The sequence below is a fragment of the Miscanthus floridulus genome, chromosome 10, assembly GCF_019320115.1.
Source record: "Miscanthus floridulus cultivar M001 chromosome 10, ASM1932011v1, whole genome shotgun sequence".
Taxonomy (NCBI): Eukaryota; Viridiplantae; Streptophyta; class Magnoliopsida; order Poales; family Poaceae; genus Miscanthus; species Miscanthus floridulus.
In genome coordinates, this window is record NC_089589.1 from 54,289,313 (window position 1) to 54,317,194 (window position 27,882).

A 27,882-nucleotide genomic window follows, 5' to 3' on the forward strand; every position below is an offset into this window, starting at 1 on the left:
GCAGCCCATGTCGTCCGTGCGGTTCTCGTGTACTTTTGGGCTGCAATGTTTGGCAGCGCCGCAGGCGGTACTTTTACGCCTTGGAAGGCAGTACGTAGCTGCCAACGCTGGATCGGCCACAGAATAGTGCAGTTCCTGCATTCAATTGATTTGCCCTTCTTTTTATTGCTGGTAAAATATTTTTTGGTTCACTGGTACGTATGCACTCTTTTTTTTTTTTTGAAACTGGGTAGATATATTACTCATGGGCTGACAACTCGTCAGCAACAATTACATTGATGGGACAGAGTTTAGAATTTCCCCAAATCCCTCAACACACTCGTACCACCCACTAGCGGCAGTGGCATGTGCCACCCTATTACTGTCTCTAGGCACCTGAAACTATTGAAGTTCACATGCACCATAAATTTAAGTTCGGCGAGCAGCCCACCAACAGCACTAGCATCCGTTTCCAGCACCATGTCAACGATCCCCAGCCTGATGGCTTCCTGAATTCCATGCAGACATGATATAAGTTCAGCTTGGAAGGCCCCAAGTAGGTGCTCCACCTTTCCTCTACCTGCTGAGACAACGTCTCCATCGCTGTCCCTTGTGACAAATCCCCAGCTTCCCGTGGCCGCACCCGGGATAAAGGATGCGTCGCAGTTCAGCTTCAGTTGGCCAACAGGAGGTTTGCCCCAACGTTCCTTGCGCCTTGTAACAGCCGCAGATGCCGCTGCCTGCTTGTTCAGTGATTCAGCCACACAGTCTAATGAACTGAGAATACCGGAAGCCAAACGACGGTTCCCTCCCTCTCTGACCACCAGGCCCAGAGAAGGAAGACCATTGTAAGTCTCTTCTCAGTTTGTGCTTGGACCTTGGAGATGAAACTCACAGCACTCCTTGCCGACTCCATTGACGCCAGCAAAACTCTCTCATTTTCCAGCTGTAGGTGACCCCAGACTTGTCTGACTGTCTTGCATTTGAAAAAAAGATTCCCTCCATCTTCATCAAACCGTCCACAGACCGGGCACCTAGGATCAATTCGCATGCCTCTCGGATCAAGTTTGCTCTCAGCGGATGGCTATTGTGTGCAACTCGCCACATGAAGCGCTTGACTTTGTTTGGACAGTTTAATTTCCAAATTTTCTGGCACAGCTGGTCATCACCTCCACTGCTGCTACTCTGAACAGTGCTCTGGGTTTTTCGCCTCACTTTGTCATCCCTGCAAACCTTATATGCACTCCGCGGACGAGCAGTTCGTGCAATCTGAACGGACGCCGCCGGTGGTGACACGTATCACACGGGATATTGTTGTCAAATAAGCAGGGACGAAAATGATGGCCATTTTCAGATGCTAATAAGCCTGCGAGGGCTCCCATGAAACTATTTTTATCTCTCTTCATTTAAACAACATCACATCAGCTTATTTAATGTCTATGCCAGTCTCAATGAGAGTTTCATAGAGTTTCATGGGTATTAAATACGCTAACATGACACTATTTTGATGAAGAAAGATCATGATAAAGGTTTCATGGGAATGAAGCTCTTCTGCACTATTTTCAAAATATAGGTGTATTAGAAACTAGAACATGAACCCCGGCTGGGACTGGCCTAAACTATAGTTTATAATAATGTGCCTATACCATTTCTCCTATACCTGCTTTTGTGAAGTCAATGGATGCCTGGGTCAACTTGCACCGCCCTCTTTAATACGGTTTCTTCTCGAGTGAGGTGTACCTTATTAAACACTCGGGCCTGTTCATCTTCAGATAGCTAAGGAGACCAAATACTTCTTCTTTCCTTCCACTGGCTGCGCGAGCTGCTTCAACGACGAACGCGAGCCAACGTTTCCTTCTTGGATAGCAGCAGCTAGCTAGCCGCCTTCGCACGTGCCCTCCGTCTACCAGGTTAGCTATCGATCTATTTCTCAAATGGCCATCGCTGTTTTTAGGTAGGAACTTACTGAACGATGCTCAAGTATCAGTTGGATCTGTGCTTAATTTCTTGACGAATCCATCACACATGCATCTGTGTTAATTTCCCGTCTAATCCCGCAGCTAGGTATCTAGTGGCCTTTTTAACAGATAAATCTATGTTGAGTTTGAAGAAGTCCCTTCAGGGTCTCAACACCCTACTCCCAGCGGTAATATAATACATACAACCTCATTTTGTAAAAAAAAAAGATATACCTTGTCATTATGAGTTTCTTTTGAGCAAACCTTGTCATTACGAGGTGAATTGGTCGTCTGCCTGTGCTTGAACACGGCATCCTAAAGGGCCTAAGATATTTTTTTTAGGAATCACATTCTTTGAAGCAGAACCAAAGACAAAGAGTCCAAAAAATTGATAGATCATTAGGGATGTGGCCCATTACCATCTCCCAGTACATTTATGAGGGAACACTGTGTTGGATTGTGATGGATCATTAGGGAGGCCGTGTTCATAAAAATGACAACGCTGTGAGCAGTGTTCATACTGCTGTAGGGAATCATCTGGTGATGGATGAGTTGACTCTGTGTGCCAAACCAAACACGCTGTCACTACCGGAAACCTCAAATTTGCCGAGTGTTTTTATGTTTGCCGAGTGTATTCTCTCGGGCACTCGGCAAACAAATTATTTATCGAGCGCTATAAAAAAAACACTCGGCAAAAAAAAAAAAAAAAACACTCGGCAAAAAGGGGTTTGCCGAGTGTCAAACAAAAAAACACTCAGCAAATAGGGGGTTTACCGAGTGTAAAAAAACACTCGGCAAAAAAAGGAGATTTGCCGAGTGTCCCAAAGCAACACTTGGCAAAGCCAAAAAAATTGTATAAACAAAAAAGCCACCCGCCCCTCCCCTCCCTCACCCACACCCTCCCCTCACTCCTCTTCTTCTTTCCCGCCGCACCCTCCCCTCCCCTCCCCAGCCCCCCGTACACTCCCCTCCCCTCCTCCCGCACCCGCACCCGCCCATCCTCCGCCGGATCCCGCCCCTCCCCTTCTTCCTCGGCGCGGCCGGTGCTGCCCCGTCCCTCTCCCCCCCCCCCTACCTTCTCCCCCCCTCTCGCTCCCCACTGGTGAGATCCGGCACGGCCGGCGTTCCCCGGCGTGGCCCCTCCCCTCCCGCTCCCCACTAGCGAGATCTGGCGACCGGTGCCACCCCCTCCATCTCCCCCGCTCCCCTACCTTCTTCCCCCTCCAGCTCCCCACCGGCGAGATCCGGCGCGGCCGGCGTTCCCCGGCGTGGCCCCTCTCCTCCCACTCCCCACCGGTGAGATCCGACGGCCGGTGCCGCCCCTCCCTCTCCCCCCTCTCCTACCTTCTTCCCCCCTCCCGCTCCCCATCGTCGAGATCCGGCATGGGCGACGTTCCCCGGCGCGGCCCCTCCCCTCCCGCTCCCCACCAGAGAGATCCGGCGGCCGGTGCCACACCCTCCCTCCCCCCTCCCCTACCTTCTTCCCCTCCTCCCCTCTCCCCACCAGCGAGATTCGGCGTGACCGGCGTTCCCCGACACGCCCCCTCCCCTCCCGCTCCCCACCGGTGAGATCCGGCGGCCGGTGCCGCCCCTCCCTCTCCCCCCTCCCCTACCTTCTTCCCCGGCGCAGCCCCTCCCCTCCCGCTCCCCACCGGCGAGATCCGGCGGCCGGTGCCGCCCCCTCCCTCTCCCCCTCCCTTCTTCCCCGGCGTGGCCCCTCCCCTCCCGCTCCCCACCGGCGAGATCTGGCGCGGCCGGTGCCAGCCCCTCCCTCTCTCCCCCTCCCCTACCTTCTTCCCCGGCGTGGCCCCTCCCGTCCCGCTCCCCACCAACGAGATCCGACGGCAGGTGCCGCCCCCTCTGTAACAACCCGGGTTTTTGGAGAAGCCAAAAATACTAACTTTTTAAATTTTTTCCTGCAATGTGTGAAGCATGTAGACGCTAGGTCAAACTAAGAACAATTTATAAACAAATTGTTGCTTGCATATAGAATTACTTGTAGGAGTTTGCCGGAGATCTTTTGTTGGTTTAGTGCTTTGTGTTAGAGAGCACAAGTCCGTAGCAAATCCTGTTGATCCCTTCTAGAATATTTTAAGAACCCTTTTTCATCTCTCTTAATTCACCTTCTTGCTTTTGAACCTCATTCGAATCCCTTAACCAAACTCATAAAGCCAATCGACCTTCCTTGTAAATCAATGCCTGTGAATTGCCGACCCTCGACATGGACCCCACTAACCCATAGATAATCCCTAGAGGACCCCACTAGGAGCTGTACATGTTGGTAACCCATGTATACCAATTTAGGAGCTTTTGGAAGCAAATATAATGTAGCAAGAAATTAGAAAAGAAAAGGGGCACCTGGCCCAAATAACCGAACCAGCCCACCCTGCTTCTGGCCCGCTCGCGCGCGCGCGGCCTGCTTGGCCCGACCGGTGCAGCAGCCCAAAGCGCCAGCCCGCTCGTCCTCGGCCTCGGCCCAGCTTGCCCCGCCAACCCGCTCGCCCTCGGCCCGCTCGCGCGCCAGCCTCTTCTCCCGGCCGCGTGGCCCGACCATCAACCGGCCGACCCAGCAAGGCCATAAGCCCAGTGGCGCTCGCAGGCCTCCCACGCAGCCGGCCCGCGTCGCCCCCGCACCAACCCGCCTTGGCCCATCCTGGCCAGCATCCGCACGCCCCACCGACCCTAGGGCAGAGCAGCCGCTCCCAGTCGCCGCTGTCGCCGCTCGCTCTGACCCACGCGCACGCGCACCGCATGCAAGCTCGCGACCCCACGCGCCTTGGCTTCCACGCCGCTTGATGCGCGCCGCGTGTCTCTGACTGTGCACGGACGTCGAGGATGGACAGAGCCCCTGGAAGCCCTAGCGCCGCGAGCATAAGAAGCCCCAACAGCCGGCACCCTCTCCCTTCCCCAGCCGCCTCAAGCCTCCCCATGTTCAGCAACCCCACCACCGGCACCACGCGGTGCCGTTCCACCCACCACAGCTGGCCTCGCCACCACCTCGGTCTCGCCAAGCCAATGATGGCGCACGCGCTTACCTTCCTCCACCTCGAGCCCGCGCCGCCGCTGGTGCCTCGCCACGACGACGTCGTCCACGTCCTCGCCGAACGCCAAGCTGGAGACCGCAGCGCCTCACCACGCCGACATCGCCACGGCGATGACATCCATGCCACGCCAGAGCCGCATGAACGTCGTCAAGCACGCCAACCACCTCTGCTTTGTCGTGGCGTGTCGGGGCACGTCACAGCGTCGAGCATCCCCGAACCGCGACGACCTCACCACCCGACGCCGACAGCGTTCTCCGCCATGGCGGCCTCGTCGCCAAGCCGTGTCGCTCAGAGGCCGCGTCGTCCCCGTCGCGTCGTCCCGAGCCCCCTTGCCATGCTGCGACCACGCCACCAGCCGCACCACGCGACCTCGCCGACAAGCCTGCAACACCGGGCGCGTCCTCGAGCCGCGCGACCTTAGGAAATCCACGACCTCGCGGCCACGGATCCACATCGAGCCGCCAACCACCTCAACTCCATCACGGCCTACACAAGCGGACGGTGAGCCTTCCCCAAACCCCACCCTTGTCTAATGTCTTGACGCTTGCCTGGCCGGCCTTCGAGCCGCTGATCATGCCTGCCCGTGCACCGTCGGAGCACCGCCTCGTCCACGGCAGTGACCATGCCAAGCGCCGACCCTGTCCCGGCCTTCAACGCCGGCTTGACCCCGGAGCTACCCCGCTCCAGGACACACATGCGCACTCACGTACACGGCCACGGCCTTGCCTTGCCGGGCCGATGGCGCCTGGGAACGCAGCCGGCCGCCTGGAGCCCCAGCGCCGCCTTCTAGCCCTGTGTCGAGACCAAGCCACCATCGTGCCATGGACCTTTTTCCCCCATCCCCAGCCACCCTGTGACGTGGGATCTGGCCGTCGAGATCTGCCTTGATTCCGTGCACCGAGCCCTTCCTACACGCAGTGCTGCACGACCAAGGTACGACCATGCACCGGTGAGCTCATCCTGGGCCAAGCTCCACCCTCTTGGCCCCTTGATGGCATGTCGGCATGCTCGGCTGACTTGCTACACAGACCTTGCCGCCCATGGCCATCACACTGCCAGGAGCACCGCGCTGACACCCACACTAGCCACTGCCATCGCTTGACAAGACCCTGCCTTGCCTCGACGCCACGCCGTCGGCAAACCTCGTCATGGCCATGACCACGCCCATGCACATACCGCCATCGCGGCCTCACCATGGTGAGCTCAGCCGACCCCTACACCTCCGTGACCTCAGACCCTGCCACCACACTCACGACCATGGCCACCGCTCGGACGCACGCACACACAGACCCAAAGGCCGACCTTGGCCACGGTGGCACTCATGCACCGAGCAGCGTCACGGCGAGCCAAGCACGCACTGTGTCCGTGTCCCTAGGCTCTTCGGTCAAACACCACTGGGCATGGTCACGAGCTGCTCACCCAAGGCCTCAGAGAACGTCGCGCGCGACACCATCACCGCGGACGCACGCGTCGCGAGCAGCCCCAGTCCCAGACCCTACCTTAATGAGCGGCTTGCGGGAAAGTACCAAGGCTAGCCGGCCCAATGCCCAGCACCAGCACCCTCTCTTCTCTCTTGGGCCGACTGCGGCAGCTGCAACATCGGCCTAGTGGCCCCGTGCTGGCCCCCTCTCTCTTCCTTGCAGTTGGGCCGACAAACAGGCCGGCCTGCCTTTTCTCTTCGCATAAGCCAAGCCCAACAGCAGCCTAGTAGTGGCCCAGTAGAAACCGTGGCCTCCCTCTTCTTTTTCAGGAATGGATTTAATCTTTGAAATTCATAGAAAATTCATACGTTGTCGAAAAATTATGAAACCAGTTTCATAATTTTTCTAAAGACGAGCACCATGATGTGGACCAACCCTTAAGTACCCTCCGACCACGTTGGTGACCTCTCCAACCACCTCAGCGACCACTCCGACCTGCCTCTCTCAGACCAACGGGAAGACCCCATCGTCTTGCTGGACGCTTTCTTCACTAACCCTTGCGGTATTTGACAATAGCAGGCACATCTTAGCCAGTTGCTGCCATGCCCAGCCAACCATAGTCAGCCCTTGGCCAACCATAGCCACCTGTAGCCAGCCACAGCTAGCCACAGCAAGCTGCAGTAAGCCACAACTAGCCACAGCAGGCCGTAGCTGGCCTCAGTTGGCCAGAAGAAGCCACAACCCTCCGAGACAAGTTACAACAACCCTTGGGCTGCCACATCTTTGCCGCAAAGATGAATCCTAGTCGAACGACACCCCCGTCATTGACGAAAGCCCTTTCCTGCTCATTCCTATACTCGTTTGTACACTTACAATACGTGATCTTAATCTATCTATATCTGTCTGCACCGTGCCCTTGTGCAGGTCTACCCATCCCCCTCACTATGGAATGTGCTACTCCACAGTCGTGTCGAGTTGTTGCGTCTTTGGTCGCATTTGGTTCTTATCGCTGATTGTTGGTGTTGTTGCCGGTGTGCCGAGCCTTCGAGCTGGCTGAGGGATCGTACCTCGTTCGGGCATTATGATCATGGGATCCGTCTCGCCATGACCGTGATGCCGAGTGTAACTCGACCCATTGCTTTTAGTTGTCTTCATAGTACCATGAGTGTTAGCTCTTGCCTTCGGCCCTAGAACATGGTCGTGATGGATTCAATGTCGATACTAACATCGATGCGGATATCACCCGCACGCCTTGAGCCCTCCATGACCAAGTCCTGTGGGAGATGACCTGGAGATAACAATCGTGGAACGATGGGTGCCAACCCGTTGGTATAGCTTATGGCCGCGAGTTCGCCTCGCCATGACCATGGAGCTACGCCACTCTTTTACTTTTACTTGCCTCTTTGTGCACAAACCCCCATATGCTTGTACCTTGTATGACCATCGCATTTCCTTGATTCCCGCGGTGACAACCGCACCGCTATGAATTAGAGAGATGTCTTAGTGCTAGTGCACCTAAGTCGGGTACCCGACGAGTGGTTTGCGCACTTGTACTCTTTAGTGAGTCGCTCCTTCCGATGCCCTGTCTTCTGTCGTGGCGTGTGTGTTGGAAGGAGCAGACCTCAGTTCCTTGCTGTTATTGCCCTATTAGCTGCTCTGTTCGATCCCGCTGTGTCCATGGCGATTGGATCAAAGACCAGACTATCTCTTTTTAGCTAGCAAAGCTATAGTCTATGTCGTACCTCGGACCCGTGCGTGTCGACCCGATCAGCCGTCTAAAACCATCTTCCTGAAGATGTGTCTGAGAACATGACATGGATGTACCTAGCTAACCCCCACTTCTTTTGTTTTGCTGAGCAACTCTCTTCTTGGCTCCCAACGTTATTATGTCGTGAGGATCGAGAGAACCCGTTGATGTCCAATCTCTTTGCGCTACCGCTTTCTACCATAGCGGGTGAGCCGAAGTACATTGGAGCCAAGTTACAATAGTGTTAATCGTTCTTGTTTGCTACTCGTGTCCAATTGTGACCTGCGGGATAAGGCTATAAGAGCCAAACCCCGTCGTTCTTCTTTCTTGGGGCTCGACTTCCAATCCCCATCAAGTCAATGACATGGGATCGAAAGATCGTGAGCCGTGGAGTTTGCTCTGGGTAAGCTCTAGCTTAAACCGTTTATCATAAAGCCATACCGGCTTGGCCATGACTTAAGCTTGTGCTTAGCAAACCACCACTTGTGATTCTTGGCCCGAGGAAATTGGACAACCGCCGAGAGGGCTAAGCTGTGAATCTTTTAGTGTGCCATTGGTATTATTGGGTCACCCTATGTCTTGTCATCTTTTCAAGTGTTGTGTGTTCGCTAGCTTTGCATGTCGCTTCGCGAAGTAGCTAGCGATCGGATCAAAAGAACGGGAATGATGACAAAGACTGTGGACTGGAGTCGACTCAGGAGGAGACGACCCCACTAATTGAACACCAATAGATGGAGAATTGTACCACTACTACCTCTACATCACAGGTGTCATGGCAGTACCCTCTTTTAGAGAATCCTATTAGACATTGCATAATATCTAGAACTGCTAGCGCTTTATAATTATTCCTTTGCTAGTACTTTGATGCATGCTACTACCTGAGCCATTATTACCCTGATGCAACCCACTCTACCATGTCACCCTGCTTTGCGCATTCGCTTGCTTATATATGCTTACTTGCCTGCTTGCTTGCATATTACACCACTATACTTATTATTAACTCCACTTCGCATTATATCGGGGATATGATGCTGGTGGTGAACGCCCTAGGAATGGTTTGGCCATGGGTGCCGAACTAGGTGGTGTGAGAGCGTGCTGCGTGTGTGCCTTGGGTGCATGGAGAGTGAGGGTTGTGTCGACCGAGCTGGAATAACGACGAGCCTGGGGCGAGTCTTGCCATGTGGTGCTACCTGGGCACTTGGATGTGGAATACCTGTGGCGGGTAAATGGTAATTGGAGGTGTCCTTGGGTGTGAACCTCGGAGAGGTGGAGCCCAGGGTAGAGGTGCAGTGGTGGCACATAAAATGGAAACCCTGATGGAGACATTTTGGCTTGGTCAATCCCTAAGGACTTACTAGTACTCAGACTCACCGGGAATCCTTTACATCCCACTCGCCCTATATAGTGCGGGATGGTCGGACTACTTGGTAGAACAATGCCACTACTGCTAGGCGAATGTGTGCAAGGAGGTACGAGGCGCGCGGTTTTCCCCATACCCTTCCGAGACTTCAGGAGGCCTTGTGGACCTGGCTCTTGACATCCGATGGGCCCCGGCTCTGTCTACGACTCACATTATCAGCCATCCCAGACTAGACTTGGGATGTACCAGGGCTGAGAGGTAGGGTGGCATCGTTCTAGGCTAGCAAGCGGCCGGAATCTACCTAGACGGGGCACCGTCGAGGATGGCTATCTTGTGGGTATGTAAAACCTCTGCAGAGTGTTTGGTTGATCGATCGATACATATGCCGACTTGTCGGCTATGGACCTTTCCTGGGTTTTGCTTAAACTAGATAGGAGATGAGTCCTTCTTTCCTCCCTCCAGGGTTGGGGTATATTCCGGTCGTGAGCCTTGGGGGTTGCGGGCCGTTGAGACAAGGCTGAGAGGGAGTTGGCCTGTCGACCTGAGTGTGTGAGATGAGATGAGGTGTGGTGGTGTGGAGATGGTTTGGGATGGATGGTTGGTGGATGGATATGGATGGTGTGGTGGTGAATGTGTTAAAATTGGATATTATTATTATAATACAATTGTTATTTACTTCTCATGCGCTAAGAATGCAAACCACAACCAAATATTAGGATCGCCAGATCCCTTATTTATCTTTTTCCACTAAAGCTCATCGGTGCTGACCATGGCCTGCACACATCTGGCGGTGTGCAGATTTCCTGCTTCTCAGAGATGCTGACTTTAGAAGGATTAGGAGGTCTCGTGCCTACGCTCAAGTTTGGTTCGAAGATGGAATCTACGCTGCACTACGCCAACTCTGATGATGCCCATGAAGGAGGAGCCTTCACTCGATAGTCTTCCACTAGATTAACTCTGTAATAGGTGTGTTCCCCAATGATGTAATATCTTGTATTCTTGTAATCTTACGATGTATGACTGTGACATCGACTGAAATATGATAATATGATGGAATCAGTTCTTGGTTTTATCATATTATAATTCATTCTGTGGATCTTCCCTTCGTGGAAAATTGAGGATGTTTCACCCTCCCTCCCTCCCTCCCCCAACGGCAAGATCCAAGGAGGGGGGCCGGCGGCGGCGCACCCCAAGCGGCGGAGGGGACGGTTGCACGGGCCAGGGGCGAGCTGCAGCCCCTAGCCGAGAGCTGCGGCGCAGTGGCGGGGGGCATGGTGGTGGAGGTGGATGCGGTGTGGATGGTGGCGACGGTGCTGGTGGTGGCTGAGAAATGAGTGGATAAAAATTAACGTAGAGAATGAGTGGTTGAGATGAGCCTTGAGTCAGTCCTATATTTTTGGGATCACCGGACGCTTGAGTTGCAGCGTTTCCGATAAAACATGCTGTAGTAGAGACATCATATGAGAGAGAGATATGGGATGCAAGCTTCACTTATCAGATTTCTCTCTTTAGTTCCTCCCATTTCACTCATGAAACAAAACTTTAATGCTAAAGAAAAATAAAAAGGTTATTTAGGTACATGACATGGCACTGACTTGACTCGACTATTGCGGATGCTTAGTACAGAAACGATATCTGCTGACACTTGCGATTTTTAATGTATAAGCATTAGTAGAAATGAAACTTTGGGCCCAAGGTTGTAAACTGCCAGCGCAAATTCATCTTTATCGGTGGTTTCTTAAGGCCAACGCCAATAGAAATCATGTATTTACACTGGTAGTTCTCTTAAGGATGCCGCTAGTAGGAATCGAGCTTACCCTAAAGGTAGGTTAAGAGAATTGCTAGCATAATACATGATTTCTACTAGCGTTAGCCTGAAGAAACTATCATTAAAGATGAATTTACCCTGACGGCATCCTTGAAGCTCTAGGTGGATGTTCAACTTAACCGTCTCTAGTGAAATATTGGTATATAAACAGTAGCAGGACAAGGAAAATATATATATTGGGCATTTGAGATTTGGTGGGGGATTGTTAGAATTTATATGGGCTAGATCACCTAAGCCCATATGTATAGATTGGCCATTGCCTATGTTACCTAATGGGATATAATATTTAAGCCCATGAGTAGAGGTAGAAGGTGCAAAATCAATTAGTATTGTATTACTAGTTAATGTGGAGGTACCCTCATAGAAAAGACACACTAGAACTACTATACTATATATAGGGAGCCCCTAGGTTTTGGAATCCCTAAGGTAGTCAATTAGATTCCCCCCACTCTCTATTGCGCCACCAAAGTAGTCTATTCCACCCCAATCACCGGTGTGCTTCGATAATTGGGAGACTAGGTTTATGGAACCTCTCGCTCTTGTGATCCTGCACCGCGAAGGAAGAGCGGGTCTCTGGAACCTCTCGCTCTTGTGATCCTACACCGCGAGGGAAGAGGAGTTACTCACAATAGGTGATTATTATAATTACTCATGATAAGAATGATGAAAGGAAAATGGAGACCGGATAGGGATATGGTATGGGTATTGGTGGGTGTAACGAGTTGTGTCCCGCGGCCATGGGGCTTAGCTTGGTCACACTATTTTCTCTGTTCATGTCGATTGAGGACCGTCCGTTGCTATGGATGGTAGTCAGGTCACAAACTTATTATCCTAAGCACATACTTGCTTATGGGAGCGAAAAGGCTCGTTACGCTCTTGTCGTGGGTTCCGGCTCTTTCCGGACCAACTGAATGGAGGCGGGGAAAGGTGGATGTCTAAGCACCATATTGAGACCGGGTCTCAAGTGTGGGGGCTTGAAGTCTAAGTTTGGACAGAGACCTGGACCCCGTGACAGGAGTGGAATGGGTTGGTCTTGTTTGTGCCTGGGGTATAAATAGGGCGTGTGTTTTGGGGTACCCAGCTGGGATACATTGGTTCATGAATCGCTGTTTTTGTGAGATGGTACGACTTGGCTATGGTCTAGCACCGTAGTAAGAACTAGAATATGAAAGATGGTAAATTGATTCTGATTGCTCAACCCTTGCTTGAAAGTAGAACATGTGTTTGCCTAGAATGGTTAGCTAATGAAGTAATCATGACTGCTAATTAAACTTGATTTTAAGGACGTACTTCTAGTAATGCTTTTTGCAAACAAAAAGAAAACAGCAAACCCATATTGCCTATCATATCCCTTGGAGTCGGGAAACTATTCCCACTAGTCGGATAAGTCTTGCGAGTACATTGTGTACTTAGGGTTTATTTTACCCTGTTGTAGGTGCAGCTTGAGGAGTAGTTCTTGGGTGGAGGATTCTTCTGGTGGGCACAGACGGATCATTGTATCGTTTCTGCTAGATGTTTATTTTCATTCTGCTGTTTAATTATCGCACTCTGAACTCTGGTATTGTAATAAATAATTTCTAAGAACTCTTGTTGTATGAAATAGATTAAGTATTGTAAGATCGTACTCATTATTGGATTCTGGAGGTAAAACGTGGATTGATTCGAGTTCTCCCGTGGGGTGTGCTCGACGAAACTGTCCGATGTAGCTAACTTTCGAGGTGCTTAGTGTCTAGTGGAAGATGAACGCCTCTAAAAGCGTGTTATTTTGGGCGGTTCTGCCACACTCGGTAGCTTGCATTTTCTTAAAGAAGTTGGCAAAGTGACCAAGGACTGTCCATTCCCTTGCAGTGCTCCCCTTCTTTATCTGAATTTATTCGCTTCAATATTGAACCATGCTGATTTCCTATACCATCCTTTATGATGTTCTTTGGATCATTCACGTATTGGAGAGATATAAATCCATGATGAGAGTCCATTAAGGGCATAAAAGTACTAGAAATACACTAATTTCATAGAGAAAAGGACCATATATGTCAAAGCTAATGATTTCTATGAGTCCCGAACTCTACGAACCTCCTCTCAATTTCCCTTGATACAAGGTAGGAGTTAGAGAAATGTCACTTATAGGGCAAAACTAATAGTGTCACTCACCCTATTTCCATTACACATAATGTACATATTATTGGACTTGATGCATAGTTAGTTTCTACGTATGGTAAATGGGTGTACAAGCATGGGCTGAGAAGGGAGAAGTGACACACATAGTAGACCCATGGGGGTTAGGATTGGCTGTTTCGGAGAACTCAATTTATTTTGCCATGGACATAGAGAAATTTGTTGTACTAGATAATATCAATTATCAATAATATTACATATTATCCACATGGAAAGAGTAATATACTTTTTACAATATGTTTTGCAGTCATGGACGATGATCTAGAGAAAAAACTTGAAGCTTTGGAACAGGTATTAGCTGATGCGAATGCAGAGCCAATCCCTTTGTCATATGCATGTTTGAGAAAGGTTACAAATGATTTTTCACAAGAGATCGGTCGTGGTGGATTTGGAGTGGTTTATATGGTATGAAGAAATTTCTACATTTGCTTCCTAAACCAAATTTTAAATATTTGGCCCCGTGAAACTAGCTACAGACATTAACCAGTCTATGAAATATTGTGCATGCTGAATAGGGAAATCTTCAGAATGGGAAAGTTGCTGTGAAGAAGCTTACCTCACTTGATTTTTTTGAGGAGTTTGAGGATGAACTTCTATGTTTGATAAGAGTTAAACACAAAAATATAGTGAGATTTTTAGGCTATTGCTCTGATACATCAAAAGAAGCGGTAAAACATGGTGGTGATTATGTTGTGGCTGAAGACCGAAAGAGGTACCTCTGCTTTGAATATGTACCTAACAAAAGCCTAAAGGAGTATCTCGAAGGTATATTTATTCCTCTTACATGCATACTGTTTTGAGAGAGGAAGTGGACAGTCTTACAATTTAAGTTGTCATTAATTTATTTGGGATTGGGAGATGGGTGTCTAAGTCCTCTGTTTGCTTGTTTTGAGAGAGGAAGCGGTGGGTACTACTGGTTATGTTTTTGTTAATTTATTTGCCAGATGAATATAGTGGATGTCGATGGGACACAACCTATCAGTTGATTGAGGGAATTTGCCATGGTTTGCGTTATCTTCACAATGAAGAACGTATAATTCATTTGGATCTCAAACCAGAAAATATTTTGCTGGATTCTAACATGGTTCCAAAAATAACTGACTTTGGCTTATCAAGACGCTTCGTGAATCAATCACGAAAAATCACGGAATATGTCCGCGGAACACTGTAAGCACAACCTCTTCAGAACTCAATTGCTATTACTAATGTTATGTTTTTTACTTGCTTTATTTCTGATGCTTAAAACTAACATATCGTGACATAGGGGGTATATTGCACCTGAATATATAAACAACAAGGAAATATCTTTCAAGACGGACATATATAGTTTGGGCATCGTGATGGTAAAACTATTAAGGGGAAGCAACAATATATCTGATTTCCAAAATGTAAGGACATTTGGCCTCAACAGTTTTTATAAATTTTATTATAGTTATATTTCATACTATAGTTGCATGTGCCCAAATATGGATTGAACTCTATGCTAGCCAACATAGGTAACACCAACACTCTATGTAAAATGCAGTTATCCTAAAACACGATGATTTTCTGTTCTAGATAGCTTTCAAATGTTATTTTACTCCACATGATTCTTCTTAATTTTTATCGATAACATTTAGTCAATTACTATTTTGAATATATTGTACAAACATATGACTATTTTTTTTATTTACCAAAATAGCTGGGTATTAGATATTACTTTTTTGTTCCCCATTTACAAAATTTATCTAAAAATCTTGGGTTCAAATATTACGTGGCAGTGGTAGCACATAGTGGAATGATACCAGTTGGCTTTAGTGGGTATTGGATGACCGGATCGACATCCAACCTCCCCATGATTTCACCTAATTTTTTTTGTATCCTTTTGTGGCACACGTATGCATGTTACTTGCTAAACTCTACGTAATGATCCCAGACATAGTCATACAATATATGTGTTTCATTGGAAACGTTAATCACATACGTAACATGCATGCATGTATGAAATTTTGTTCTTGCATTCGGCTTCTGTGCTGCCGAACAGATAAGGAAGCGAGGGCGCTGCATCTGGCCGTTATCCATGCTCGGCAGCTCGGGCGATTTGTTTCTTTAATTGTTGACCACAATTTTAATTGTTTAGACATTTTAATTACTTAAATAAATGTTTTATGCATGTAAAAAAACCAGGGCTATATATAATTTGTTGGAACACTTACTTCCTAGTGGGTAACTGGAGTATCGTCGTAACAAAAGCCCTATAGTTTAACCGAATATTTAGGGCTATGGTTGCGTACTGCACAGTATGTTACTACCTACATCTACATTGTCTTTTTTCCAAAATATGTGTCCGTGGAGAAAAATCTAAGTTATAGTTGATTCGTTGTTACATTCTCTATTTTAAATTGTAAGTCACTTTAGCTTCTTTTTTTAGGTACATAGATTTTCTAGACAGAGGTTATATCTAGCTGCACAACAAAGAAGCTAGAACGATTTACTATTTAAAATGGGGAAACATTGGACATGCCAACATTGGTTTTTGTGCAGTTTGCCTCGACTTGCAGGTGCTAGCAACGAGAAACTTGCCAACCCAGGAGAGCAAACTTAGCCCTCTTGAGGTAGTGTATAACACCCTAAAATTTGGATTTTTGGAAATAGAGCTAAAATGATTTAATTTGGAATTTTGTGCTCAAGAAATATAGGAAAATAAATTTTTTCATTAAATCAAAATTCATCATAAAGTTTAGCAACATGTATGTGCATACATGCCGGAGCATGTGTTTTATTTGGTTGAGTGGTTTTGAAAAAAATTCAAAATGAAATTTAATTGCTTGAGAAAATAAATGAAGAATGGATTTGAAGTAAAAGAAAAAAAATAGAAAAAGAATTTAAAAAGTTGTTTTTAAAAACTTACTAAAATTTGCGTACTTTGATTTGAATTGAAAACTATATTCAAAACTTTATTTGAAGTTGCATTTGGTTCATATTTGAATGTGGTTTGGAAATAGGAAAACAAAATAAGAAGGAAAAATCTTTTTCTAGGTTTCTGGCCCAGCAGGCCTGTTCTCCCTTCCCCGGCCTAGTTTCCCCGTAGCCCACCTCGCATTTGGCCGCAGCCCGCTCCTGCCTCCAGCTCCCTTGTTCCATCGAGCGGCCCAGCATAGCAATCGGCTCAGCCAAATGCCAGGCCCAGCCAGTCCCAGCGCCCTCTTCTCCTTTCTTCCGATGACAAGTGGGGCCACCTTGTCAGCAACCCGTCCTCTTCCTCCAGTCGTCCCCGAGCTGGACTCCGCGCCACCGTCCGAGTGTCCATCGCTGCCGTGCCGCCCACGCCTTCCCGCGCCCTTATAAGCCGCCCGAGCTCGTGCCACCTCCCTACTCCACCCTCCAGCGACGTAGCCACCTTCGCCAAGCCACCGCAGCTGCGCTGCAACCTAGGGCCGCCAAGCCGCCGACGCCCGCCGAGCGAAGGGCCGTCTCTGCTTGCTCCACGCCACCGAGAACCTTTGCAGTAAGTTCGCCATCTCCTCCTCTCTTCTCCCGTGCTCCCCGTTTATTTTTTCAGGGTCGGTAGCTCGTTTTCGAGGTTCGCCGCCGAAGCTCCCTTGCTGGCCATGGCACCGCCACCGTCTGTGTCACCATCGGCGACGCCATCTTCCCCAACCAGTCATAGCCGTTCGATTCAAGATCAAGAGCCAGGATTAGATCGTACCCCTTCACTGCAAGTTTTGCTAAAAGGCCCTTATAACTATTTAGATCTCAACCCGTAGTCCAAAGCGAAATCATAGATTGCGTTTTATTCTCTGGAAAGCGTATTTTCTTTGATTTAGATCCAAAATACGCTTTCACTTATTTACAGATTTACCACTGATTTGTTTTAGCCATAACTTCTCCGTTTTAACTCCGATTTGATCCGTTCAACTTGCGTTAGGTTCGTAATTTCATAATCTACATGTTAATACTACTGTTAAGTAGGTTTTCAACTTTTAAAATTCATGGTTAGATTTAATCTATTATTTTATTAAAGGAAATTTTGTTTATTTCATATCTTCTGTGTTTTAGCTCCGTTTTGACCCATTCAAGTTGCGTTAGATTCATAGCGACGAGATGAACGCGTTAGTAATAGTGTTTATCATGTTACTAATACTGGAATTTCATGGTTTAAATCATATCTTAAATAACAATTATGCAACTGGGTTTTGTAAATAAAATATGATTTGTTTTACTTTAGTTTTATAATTTGAATCTAAATTTGACTTAATTCCATATATAGTATCTATAAAATATCTCATATATGTAATTATATAATTAAAACACATGAAGCTAAAAGTTTTATGAGTAGATCTGTCGGTAGTTGTATCTTTTCAACCGTAGCTCCGATTAGCGTGTCTCTCGTGTCTGTGTGTTCGTAGCGATGCGTAGAATCGTATTTGAAACTCTTTTACTTATTTTTCTATGATTGGTGTACTGTTCTAATATAGATGTAATTGTTTGCTTTGTGTATGATTGCATGGATGCTTGTGTGGTGCTTTATGATCTTGTCCAGCCAGTGAGTTATACATGGTGAATCAAGAAGCAGATCTTTGAAGTTTTGGACTTGAAGAAGGATCTAAGTTTAAGGCAAGTATAGCATGGGATTATCCTTGTTTCCTATTCACCTTAATACATTTAATTCGTACTGCATGTGTCTACCTTGACAACCATAGTAAATTTTCCTAGCTACTTGATATCTTGGATTCCTAGATACCTATGGGGTATTGCATTGGGTAGTATGATGCTAGTGCTCAAGTAGAACCATGATCTTGTAACTTGACTAATGGTATATGCAATAAACACTAGAAGATGCTTTTTAGCAACATGGAACAAGCGGGCTAGAGCATTGGGCTATTTTTATGGTGCTCTAGATTCCTCTCCCTAAGGACTTATCTGTAAGTGATCATCCAGGACTTACAGTACAGCTGTGAGGGCTATATGGCTCTGGCTTTAGCTCAGTATGAGGACCTTTTCTAGCTTGTTAGTGGTTATCTTTATTGGCGTAAGAATGGCTTGCCGAATCAGGTATAGAGCGGCCTCTGTCCCCATGTGTATAGGCTGCGCGTCAATGTGCCATCGGGAAGGGGAGCTCTACATCTGTTTGCCGAGTGAATCTAATGGCCCTAACTTGTTAGACGAACCTTTGAAATGCTTCATAGTGAATCTTGCCGACCTTCCTTAGTAGTGGGTCAAGAGGCTGATCACCTCGGGCGAAAGGGTAAATCACGACTCATAGTGAAAGTGTACAACCTCTGCAGAGTGTAAAACTGGTATATCAGCAGTGCTTACGGTCACGAGCGGCCTTGGAACCCTTATGGAATAGATAATAAACACTGATGATACTGATGATAAATATGCTCATTAATGATTACTGTTTATGCTATTCATTACTCATGTTTACCTGATCATGTGTTTATGGGCATATGATAAAATTTGTTGCTACTCATTTGCTAAAAGATGACTAATTAAAAGCTAAATGCAGTTAAACCAGTGTCAGCCTTTTGAGCCTCAGAACCCCATGTTATATTTGTTGAATATGACATGTATTTACGCTTGCTTTACTTTTCAAATATTTGGATGAAAATCCCGGATGTGTACCAGATTGCTCGAGTTTGGAGGAATTAGGCTTGTGATCAACCAGTTAGTTGTCCCTGTGGATTTAGAGTCTTCGCCTGAAGATCGGGGTTGTCTTTCTGCTGTCTATACTCTGAGGTTATATTCTTTATACTAATACGCTATGTATTTAAGCATTATCTTTTGATATTACCTTTATTTATAGCTATTTGTGAGATTTGACTTTCTAGGCTCACATATGGTATGTATCTTATTTTGTTCTTAAAACTGGGTACTACAAAGTGGTATCAGAGCAATGTTAACTGTAGGACACAAGCCTAGTAGAAACTGGTCGTTCTAAGGTTTAGAAGGTGCTACAAAAATCCTTACTCTATGAACCTTGATATTTTTTTCTCTACTATATTTCTACCCTTGCTATTCATCTCTACCTTGGTGCTTATTTTAAAGTCCTTGTTCTCATCTTCACTCTTTGATTTGATATACTATTAGAACTGTTCCTCATCACCTTCTTGCATAATTTGAAGATAAGCCTTAGGATTGTTACCCCTAGTATAATGAGGACGGTAGTATCGCAAGTTGAGTCACTGATTGAGTTGTGCATCTTTATTGCTTGTTGAATTGTTATTATGCTTATGATTGTTTTGAATCTTTATAATGATTGTAATGATCTTGTTGGGTGTTCCCACAATTTCATTCAGCTTATAGGCCTAAGGTATAAGGATTAGTGAAATAAATAGTTGGGATATGGTTTTCTTCTGTTCCCCCTATCCTGTCTTTTTGGAGCAGCCTGCACTCGTCGGCTTATATATCTGATTTCGGACGATCAAAAATCATGAGAAAATTCTGGACAACAGTAGACTTCAATATCTTTCTCTGAGCGCAAGAATCAGCCTGATAGCTATTTTGGTTATGGAGATATGAAAATCACAAGACGATGCATCTGTGTTGTTTAGAACCTGGAACAGTTTCTCTTGTGCACTATTTTAGGCAATGTTAACCGCAGAATTTAGAAAAGTGTTCTCTAAGGAACTTGTGGAGAATTTTATAAGCTTTTCAATGGTATAAGCTACAACTTCATTGGATTAACACAATGAGAGTTACAGCTGTTTTACTACGCTATTGTTTTTCATCTCGCGATGAATTTCAGGTTTCTTGTCCATACACAAGAGTATCGTTGGGATGTCAGAATATCTTGATACTAGTTAGCTCATCTAGAAGAAGGTGCAAGCTACCCTTCTTATGTCCCCTAGTTTATCTTTTCTTAAGGGGGTAGCCAAGTTGAAAATTTTATACGGTGAAGTGTCCTACGGTCTAGTTTGCGCAGCGGAAGCGTGGTGGTACCCAAAGATGTGTGAGAAGGAAAAGTAGAGGCTTGTTAATTAAGTCAATTAAAGAAGTGTGAGTTGAACTACCTAACATGTTATTTGGAGTTATCCATTTTGAAGCATGGAAGTTCTATCTTTTTGGAAGTAAAAGTGACATATAGGAGGATCACAAGAATGTACAGGACATTTTCACTAAGATGGTCTTGAGCTTGTGATATCCTCGTTGGAATGAAATTGATTATGACTTGGAAAAGTGCTATCACTTGGAGAAGCAAAAGTCATGGCCAATGCCCTTAGCAACAGAGAGTTGAGCTAAGAAGGTTCGGGTGACACCAAGGACTAAGGATTGTATTCCAAGTTTGAGCAACTTGAACAGAATCATTAATGTTTTGAAGATTGGTAGTAGAATATCCTTCTGACCAAGAGATTCGTTAGGCTCTATTGGAAGATAAGTATTTTAAGGAAGAAAATTGGTATTATAGGAAAGGTGCTTAGTGATTGAAGTTACCTAAGTATCATTTGGAGTATCTATTAGAATCTTGGAATCCTTTTGGTAAGTTTTTGGAGTAAGGTCAATAGGTGTGCAAAGTAAAATGGGATCCTTATCAAGACGATGGAACTGCACAAGGAAGTAAAGAAGAATTCAAAGGCAGATTATTCCTATCTCCTAGTTGACGTCGTCTGAATCTCGGGGACAAGATTCATCTTAAGGGGGGGGGGTAGAATTGTAACACCCTAAAATTTGGATTTTTGGAAATAGAGCTAAAATGATTTAATTTGGAATTTTGTGCTCATGAAATATAGGAAAATAATTTTTTCATTAAATCAAAATTCATCATAAGGTTTAGCAACATGTATGTCCATACATGCCGGAACATGTGTTTTATTTGGTTGATTGGTTTTGAAAAAAATTCAAAATGAAATTTAATTACTTGTGAAAATAAATGAAGAATGGATTTGAAGTAAAAGAAAAGAAAATTAGAAAAAGAATTTAAAAAGTTGTTTTTGAAAACTTACTAAAATTTGCATACTTTGATTTGAATTAAAAAGTATATTCAAAACTTTATTTGAAGTTGCATTTGGTTCATATTTGAATGTGGTTTGGAAATAGGAAAACAAAATAAGAAGGAAAAATCTTTTTCTAGGTTTCTGGCCTAGCCGGCCTGTTCTCCCTTCCCCGGCCCAGTTTCCCCGCAGCCCACCTCGCATTTGGCCGTAGCCCGCTCTTGCCTCCAGCTCCCTTGTTCCATCGAGCGGCCCAGCATAGCAATTGGCCCAGCCAAACGCTAGGCCCAGCCAGTCCCAGTGCCCTCTTCTCCTTTCTTCCAATGGCAAGTGGGGCCACCTTGTCAGCAACCCGTCTTCTTCCTCCAGTTGTCCCCGAGCTAGACTCCGCACCACCATCCGAGTGTCCGTCGCTGCCACGCCTCGGTGTCGTGCCGCCCATGCCTTCCCGCGCCCTTATAAGATGCCCAAGCTCGTGCCGCCTCCCTACTCCACTCTCCAGCGATGTAGCCACCTTCGCCAAGCCACCGCAGCCATGCTGCAACCTAGCGCCGCCAAGTTGCCGACACCGGCCAAGCGAAGGGCCGTCTTTGCTTGCTCCGCGCCGCCGAGAACCTTCGCAGTAAGTTCACCATCTCCTCCTCTCTTCTCCCATGCATCCTGTTTATTTTTTCGGGTCGGTAGCTCGTTTTCGAGGTTCGCCGCCGAAGCTCCCTTGCCGGCCATGTGAAAGCTCTAGTTTGGTTTTGGTGAATTGATGAAACCCTAAGTGCTAACCTAGTTTATCAAGTGATCATGAGATAGGTAGCACACTCCAAGTGGTGAAGCAAATGAAGATCATAGCATGATAATGGTGATGCCATGGTGATGATCAAGTGCTTGGACTTGGAAAGAAGAAAGAGAAAAACAAAAAGCTCAAGGCAAAGGTATAAACCATAGGAGCTATTTTGTTTTGGTGATCAAGACACTTAGAGAGTGTGATCACATTTAGATTTGATAGTCGTACTATTAAGAGGGGTGAAACTCGTATCGGAATGCGGTTGTCAAAGTGCCACTAGATGCTCTAACTCATTGCATATGCATTTAGGATCTAGTGGAATGCTAACACACTTGAAAATGTTTGTGAAAATATGATAACACATGTGCACGAGGTGATACACTTGGTGGTTGGCACATTTGAGCAAGGGTGAAGAAGTTAGAGGTGAAAAGGAGTTAGTCTTGCTAGTCACTGAGTGACCGGACGCTGGTCTCAGAGGGACCGGCACGTCCGGTCAAATGTGGCGCAAAGATGCTGGCGTCGGTCAAATGACCGGATGCCTGGTCGTTCAGTGACCAGACACTGGAGGCAGGGTCTAGTCCTATTGTCGGGCAGCACACAGAGGCTAGGGTCTCTGACCGGACGATGGCAGGGTCCGGTCATTCTTGATCGGACGCGTCCGATGGGCAAAATGTGTTTCTAGAACCTTACTGGAAACGACTGGACGCTAGTGGCTTAGTGTCCAGTCAGTTATAGCGCAACATCCGGTTAACTCAAGTGACCATTGAGATTGGGACACGTGGCTGTCGTCGGGCGACCGGACGCTGAGGTCCAGCGTCTAGTCAATATGACCAGAGCATCCGGTCAGCCCGCGTTGTGCCCAGTGAAGGGGTACAATGGCTCTATTTCATGGGGGCTTCTATTTAAGCCCCATGGCCGGTTGAAGCTCATACCTTTGGCCATTTTCATTGACATAGCAACCTTGTGAGCTTAGCCAAAGCCCTCCCACTCATCTCCATCCTTGATTCATCATCTTTGTGAGATTGGGAGTGAATCCAAGTGCATTGCTTGAGTGATTGCATCTAGAGGCACTTGGTGTTCATGTTTCGCTGTGGATTTTGTTTGTTACTCTTGGTGGTTGCCGCCACCTAGATGGCTTGGAGTAGTGAGGATCGTCAAGCGAAGGTTGGTGATTATCTCCGGCTCTGATCGTGGTGATTGTGAGGGGTTCTTGACCTTTCCCCGGTGAAGAGCCAAAATGTACTCTAGCAGATTGCTCGTGGCTTGTGTGATGCTCATCTTGTGTTGGTTGTGCGGAGGGTTTAGCATGTGAAGCCAATTAGCGCGTGAACCTCCAAGTGAGTGAATCGCCACAACGAGGACTAGCTTGCCCGCAAGCAAGTAAACCTTGGTAAAAATCATTATGTTCATCATTGATTCTGAGGTGATTGGTCTTCATTGTTATTCATCCTTGTGATTGATTGGTTCTTTCATCTACACGGCGGTATAATCTTCTTGATCACTCTCATTACATTACCGTAAACTAGTTGTCAAGCTCTTTAGTGTAGCTAGTTATGAGACCTTGCTTGCTTGGTTGGTGTGGCTCTTTAGTTAGCCTTTGAGAGCACACTAACATAAGGTAGTGTCATAGCTATTGTGTGAATAGATACTATCTAAACTAGAATTGTGGTAGGTGGCTTGCATTTTGAGTAGGCTAGCACAACACTTGCTTCGCCTCATAATTATCTAACCATTTTGTTAAGTGTTGTTGTAGAAAATTTTATTAGGCTATTCACCCCCTTCTAGCCATTAGGACCTTTCAATTGGTACCAGAGCCGAGGTCACCGTGATTTGAGGCTTAACAACCTTTGGTGTAAAAATAGCTCAAATCAACAACACCAAGAAGCCACCATAATTTGATGGCACAAATTATCCTTATTGGAAGTCAAAGATGACCACACACATCAAGTCAATCAATAGAAAGGTGTGGAAGGTGGTAGAAACCAAAATTGAGATTGGTGATCTAGAGAATCCCACCACGGCCGAAGAAGTGCTTCTCCAAAACAATGACATTGCTCTAAGTACTATTCATGATGCAATTGATGAGAGAACATTTGAGCAAATCAAGAATATTGAGATGGCATATGAAGCTTGGAAGAAGTTGGAAGAATCATTTGAGGGCACTCAAGCTGTGAAGGGTGCAAAGGCTTACATTCTCAAGGAGAACTTTGCAAGCTTCAAGATGAAGGAGGATGAGAGTGTGCCAGAGATGTTTCATAGGCTTCAAGTGCTTGTTAATGATCTCAAAGCACTTGGAGAAGAGGTGAAGGACAAAGACTTCTCCCACAAGTTCTTGAGATGCTTACCCTCAAGATTTGGCACATTGGTCACTATTCTAGTAAGAAGCGGTTTGGATACCATGACACCAAACCAAGTATTGGGGAATATAATGACCGATGACACATATAGAGATGATGATGAGAAGGAAGAAAAGAAGGAGAAGAAAGATGAGAACAAGGATGACAAGAAGAAGAGCATAGCATTCAAAGCCACATCATCCAAGGGCAAAGCTAAGCAAGAAACATCAAGTGAAGAAGATGAATCTTGGGATAATGATGATGATGAGAAGATGGCTCTCTTTGTCAAGAAGTTTGGCAAGTTCATGATGAAGAAGGGCTACCAAGCTAGAAGAAAGAAGTCTTCATCCAAGAACAAAGAAGAGTCAAGAAGGTGCTTTAAGTGTGGAAGCAAAGATCATCTTATTGCTCAATGCCCATACAATAGCGACAATGATGATGACAACAAGAAGAACAAGAAGAAGGACAAAAAGGAAGAGAAAGAGAAGAAGGATAAGATGGCATTCAAGAAGAAGGGTGGTTCATATGTAGTCACTTGGGATAGTGATGCTTCCTCAAGTGATGATGATGATGGTAGTGATGATAACAAGACCACCAAGAAGAAGGTTCTTGCAAGCATTGCTATCAATGAGAAGCCTTCTCTCTTCAAATCTTCATCATGCTTCATGGCTAAGGCCACTAAGGTATAATCTTGTGATGATGAAAGTGATGAAGAACATGATGATGAAAATGAACATGAAAATGAAAATGATAGAGAAGGGAATTATTTGTCAAGCTACTAAAGATAAACCTACTAAAGATGAATTATTTGTCAAGCTAGAGGATGCTAGAGAACACTTTGACATCAAGAGAAGGGAATGTAAAAGCTTGCGTAAGAAACTAAAAGACCTTAAGTAAGCCTTTGATGAGCTCAATGCATCTAATGAGAGGCTAGAGGAAGCCAATGAGAAGCTTGGCAAAGCTCACAAAAAGCTTGAAAAGGCTCATTCCTCTTTGCTTGATGAGCAAAATAAAAAGAAACATATTGAAACTTGCAATGTAGGTTTAACTTGTGATATAATTGATGAATCACTATCCATGCCTATCATTGTTGCTCCTACTAACCCTTCTTGTAGCACTTCCACTTCTACCTCATCTAGTAGTGATGGTCTCACTTATGATGCCTCACTAGTGGTTGAGAATGAAAACCTCAAGAAGGAGGTCAACAAGCTCACTCACACCTTGGCTAAGGCCTATGGTGGTGAGGACCGCTTACTTATGTGCTTGGGTAGCCAAAGAGCTTCTCTCTACAAAGAGGGATTGGGTCATACCCCTAAAAAAAGGCAAGGCGGCCTTTGCTCCTCACAAGACTAGTTTTGTGAAGAACAATAGTCGGTTTTGCACTAGTTGCAAGCAAGTGGGTCATAAAGAGCAAGAATGCAAAAACAAGAGCAAAAATGCTAATGTATCCTCCATTAAGCTTGATTCATGCTATATGCTTACTAAGGGTATAAATGGTGTGAAGGCTAAGTTCATTGGTAAACCATGGATGGGCTCAAAGAAGAAAGCCATTTGGGTACCAAAGAGCTTAGTGACTAACCTTCAAGGACCCAAGCAGGTTTGGGTACCAAAAAAGAATTGATCTTCTTTTATAGGTCAATTACAAAGTCAGAGGAAGGCATTGGGTTCTTGATAGTGGGTGCACTCAACACATGACCAGTGATGCAAGAATGTTCAACTCAATCAACACCAATGGCAATGATGGTTATGATAGTATCACATTTGGTGACAATGGCAAAGGTAAGGTCAAAGGGCTTGGTAAGATTGCAATATCCAATGACATGAGCATATCTAATGTGTTGCTAGTAGAAAGCTTGAACGTTAATTTGCTATCCATGGCTCAATTGTGTGATCTTGGATTCAAATGCATATTTGGGGTAGATGATGTAGAAATCATAAGTGTAGATGGCTCTAATTTGATCTTCAAAGGCTTTAGATATGAGAATCTATACTTGGTTGATTTCAATACTAGTGAAGCTAAATTATCTATGTGCTTGTTCACTAAGTCTAGCATGGGTTGGTTATGGCATAGAAGGCTTGGTCATGTTGGAATGAAACAATTGAATAGATTGGTTAAGCATGACTTGGTTAGAGACTTGAAAGATGTTGTGTTTGAAAAGGATAAGCTTTGTAGCTCTTGTCAAGACGGCAAACAAGTTGGAAACACCCATCCTAAGAAAAGCATGATGAGCACTAGTAAAGCATTTGAATTATTACACATGGATTTGTTTGGGCCAACACAATATACTAGCATCGGTGGTAACAAATATGGCTTTGTGATAGTGGATGACTATACTAGATACACATGGGTATTCTTTCTAGTGGACAAAAGTGATGTATTTGCAACATTCAAATCATTTGTCAAAGGCATTCACAATGAGTTTGAAACAACCATCAAGAGAGTTAGAAGTGACAATGGTAGTGAGTTCAAGAACACTAGAATTGATGAGTTGTGTGATGAATTTAGAATTAGACATCAATTCTCGGCCAAGTACACTCCATAATCAAATGGCCTTGTTGAGAGGAAGAATAGAACACTCATTGATATGGCAAGGTCTATGCTTAGTGAGTATAATGTGAGTCAATCTTTTTGGGCCGAAGCTATCAACATGGCTTGCTATTGTAGCAACCGCCTCTATTGTCACCCATTGAAAGAAAAGACACCATATGAGCTCTTGAATGGTAGAAAGCCCAACATTTCATATTTTTGGATCTTTGGTTGCAAATGCTATATCTTGAAGAAAGGCACAAGATTGGGCAAGTTTGACAAGAAATGTGATGAAGGATTCCTACTTGGATATTCTACTACAAGCAAAGCATATAGAGTTTGGAATTGGGATAGTGGTACTCTTGAGGAAGTTCATGATGTTGAATTTGATGAAACCAAGGGTTCACAAGTAGAGAATGAGAACTTGGAAGATGTTAGAGGCAGTCAACTTTCAAATGCCATAAAGAACATGGATGTTGGTGAATTGAGGCCTAGGCAAGTGAATGATGATGAAGATGAACAAGTGCAAGTGCTCTCTAACTCAAATGTGCAAGATGATTCAAATCAAGCTAGTATAAGTGGCTCTCATGTCAATGAACAAGATCAAGTAGCTAGTACATCATCCCAACCTAATGATCAAGCAAGTGCAAGCAATCAAGTTCCAATACTCTAACCAACCAATGTTGCAAGGGATCATCCATTGGACACTATCATTGGTGATATTTCTAGAGGTGTACAAACTAGATTAAGATTGGCTTCATTTTGTGAGCATTTCTCATTTGTGTCATTTATTGAATCAAAGAAGATAGATGAAGC

At 45.7% G+C, this 27,882-nt stretch overlaps 1 protein-coding gene across 1 annotated transcript in view; it reads left to right on the forward strand.

Moving 5' to 3' along the window:
- Nucleotides 1-13,761: 13,761 nt before the first annotated feature.
- Nucleotides 13,762-27,882, forward strand: part of LOC136488656 (uncharacterized) — a 29,564-nt gene continuing 15,443 nt past the window's right edge. The window contains exons 1-4 of the mRNA XM_066485508.1: nucleotides 13,762-13,917; nucleotides 14,028-14,277; nucleotides 14,457-14,679; nucleotides 14,777-14,900. Of these exons, the coding sequence (XP_066341605.1) occupies nucleotides 13,762-13,917; nucleotides 14,028-14,277; nucleotides 14,457-14,679; nucleotides 14,777-14,900 (753 nt within the window). The remainder of the gene's footprint in view (nucleotides 13,918-14,027; nucleotides 14,278-14,456; nucleotides 14,680-14,776; nucleotides 14,901-27,882) is intronic.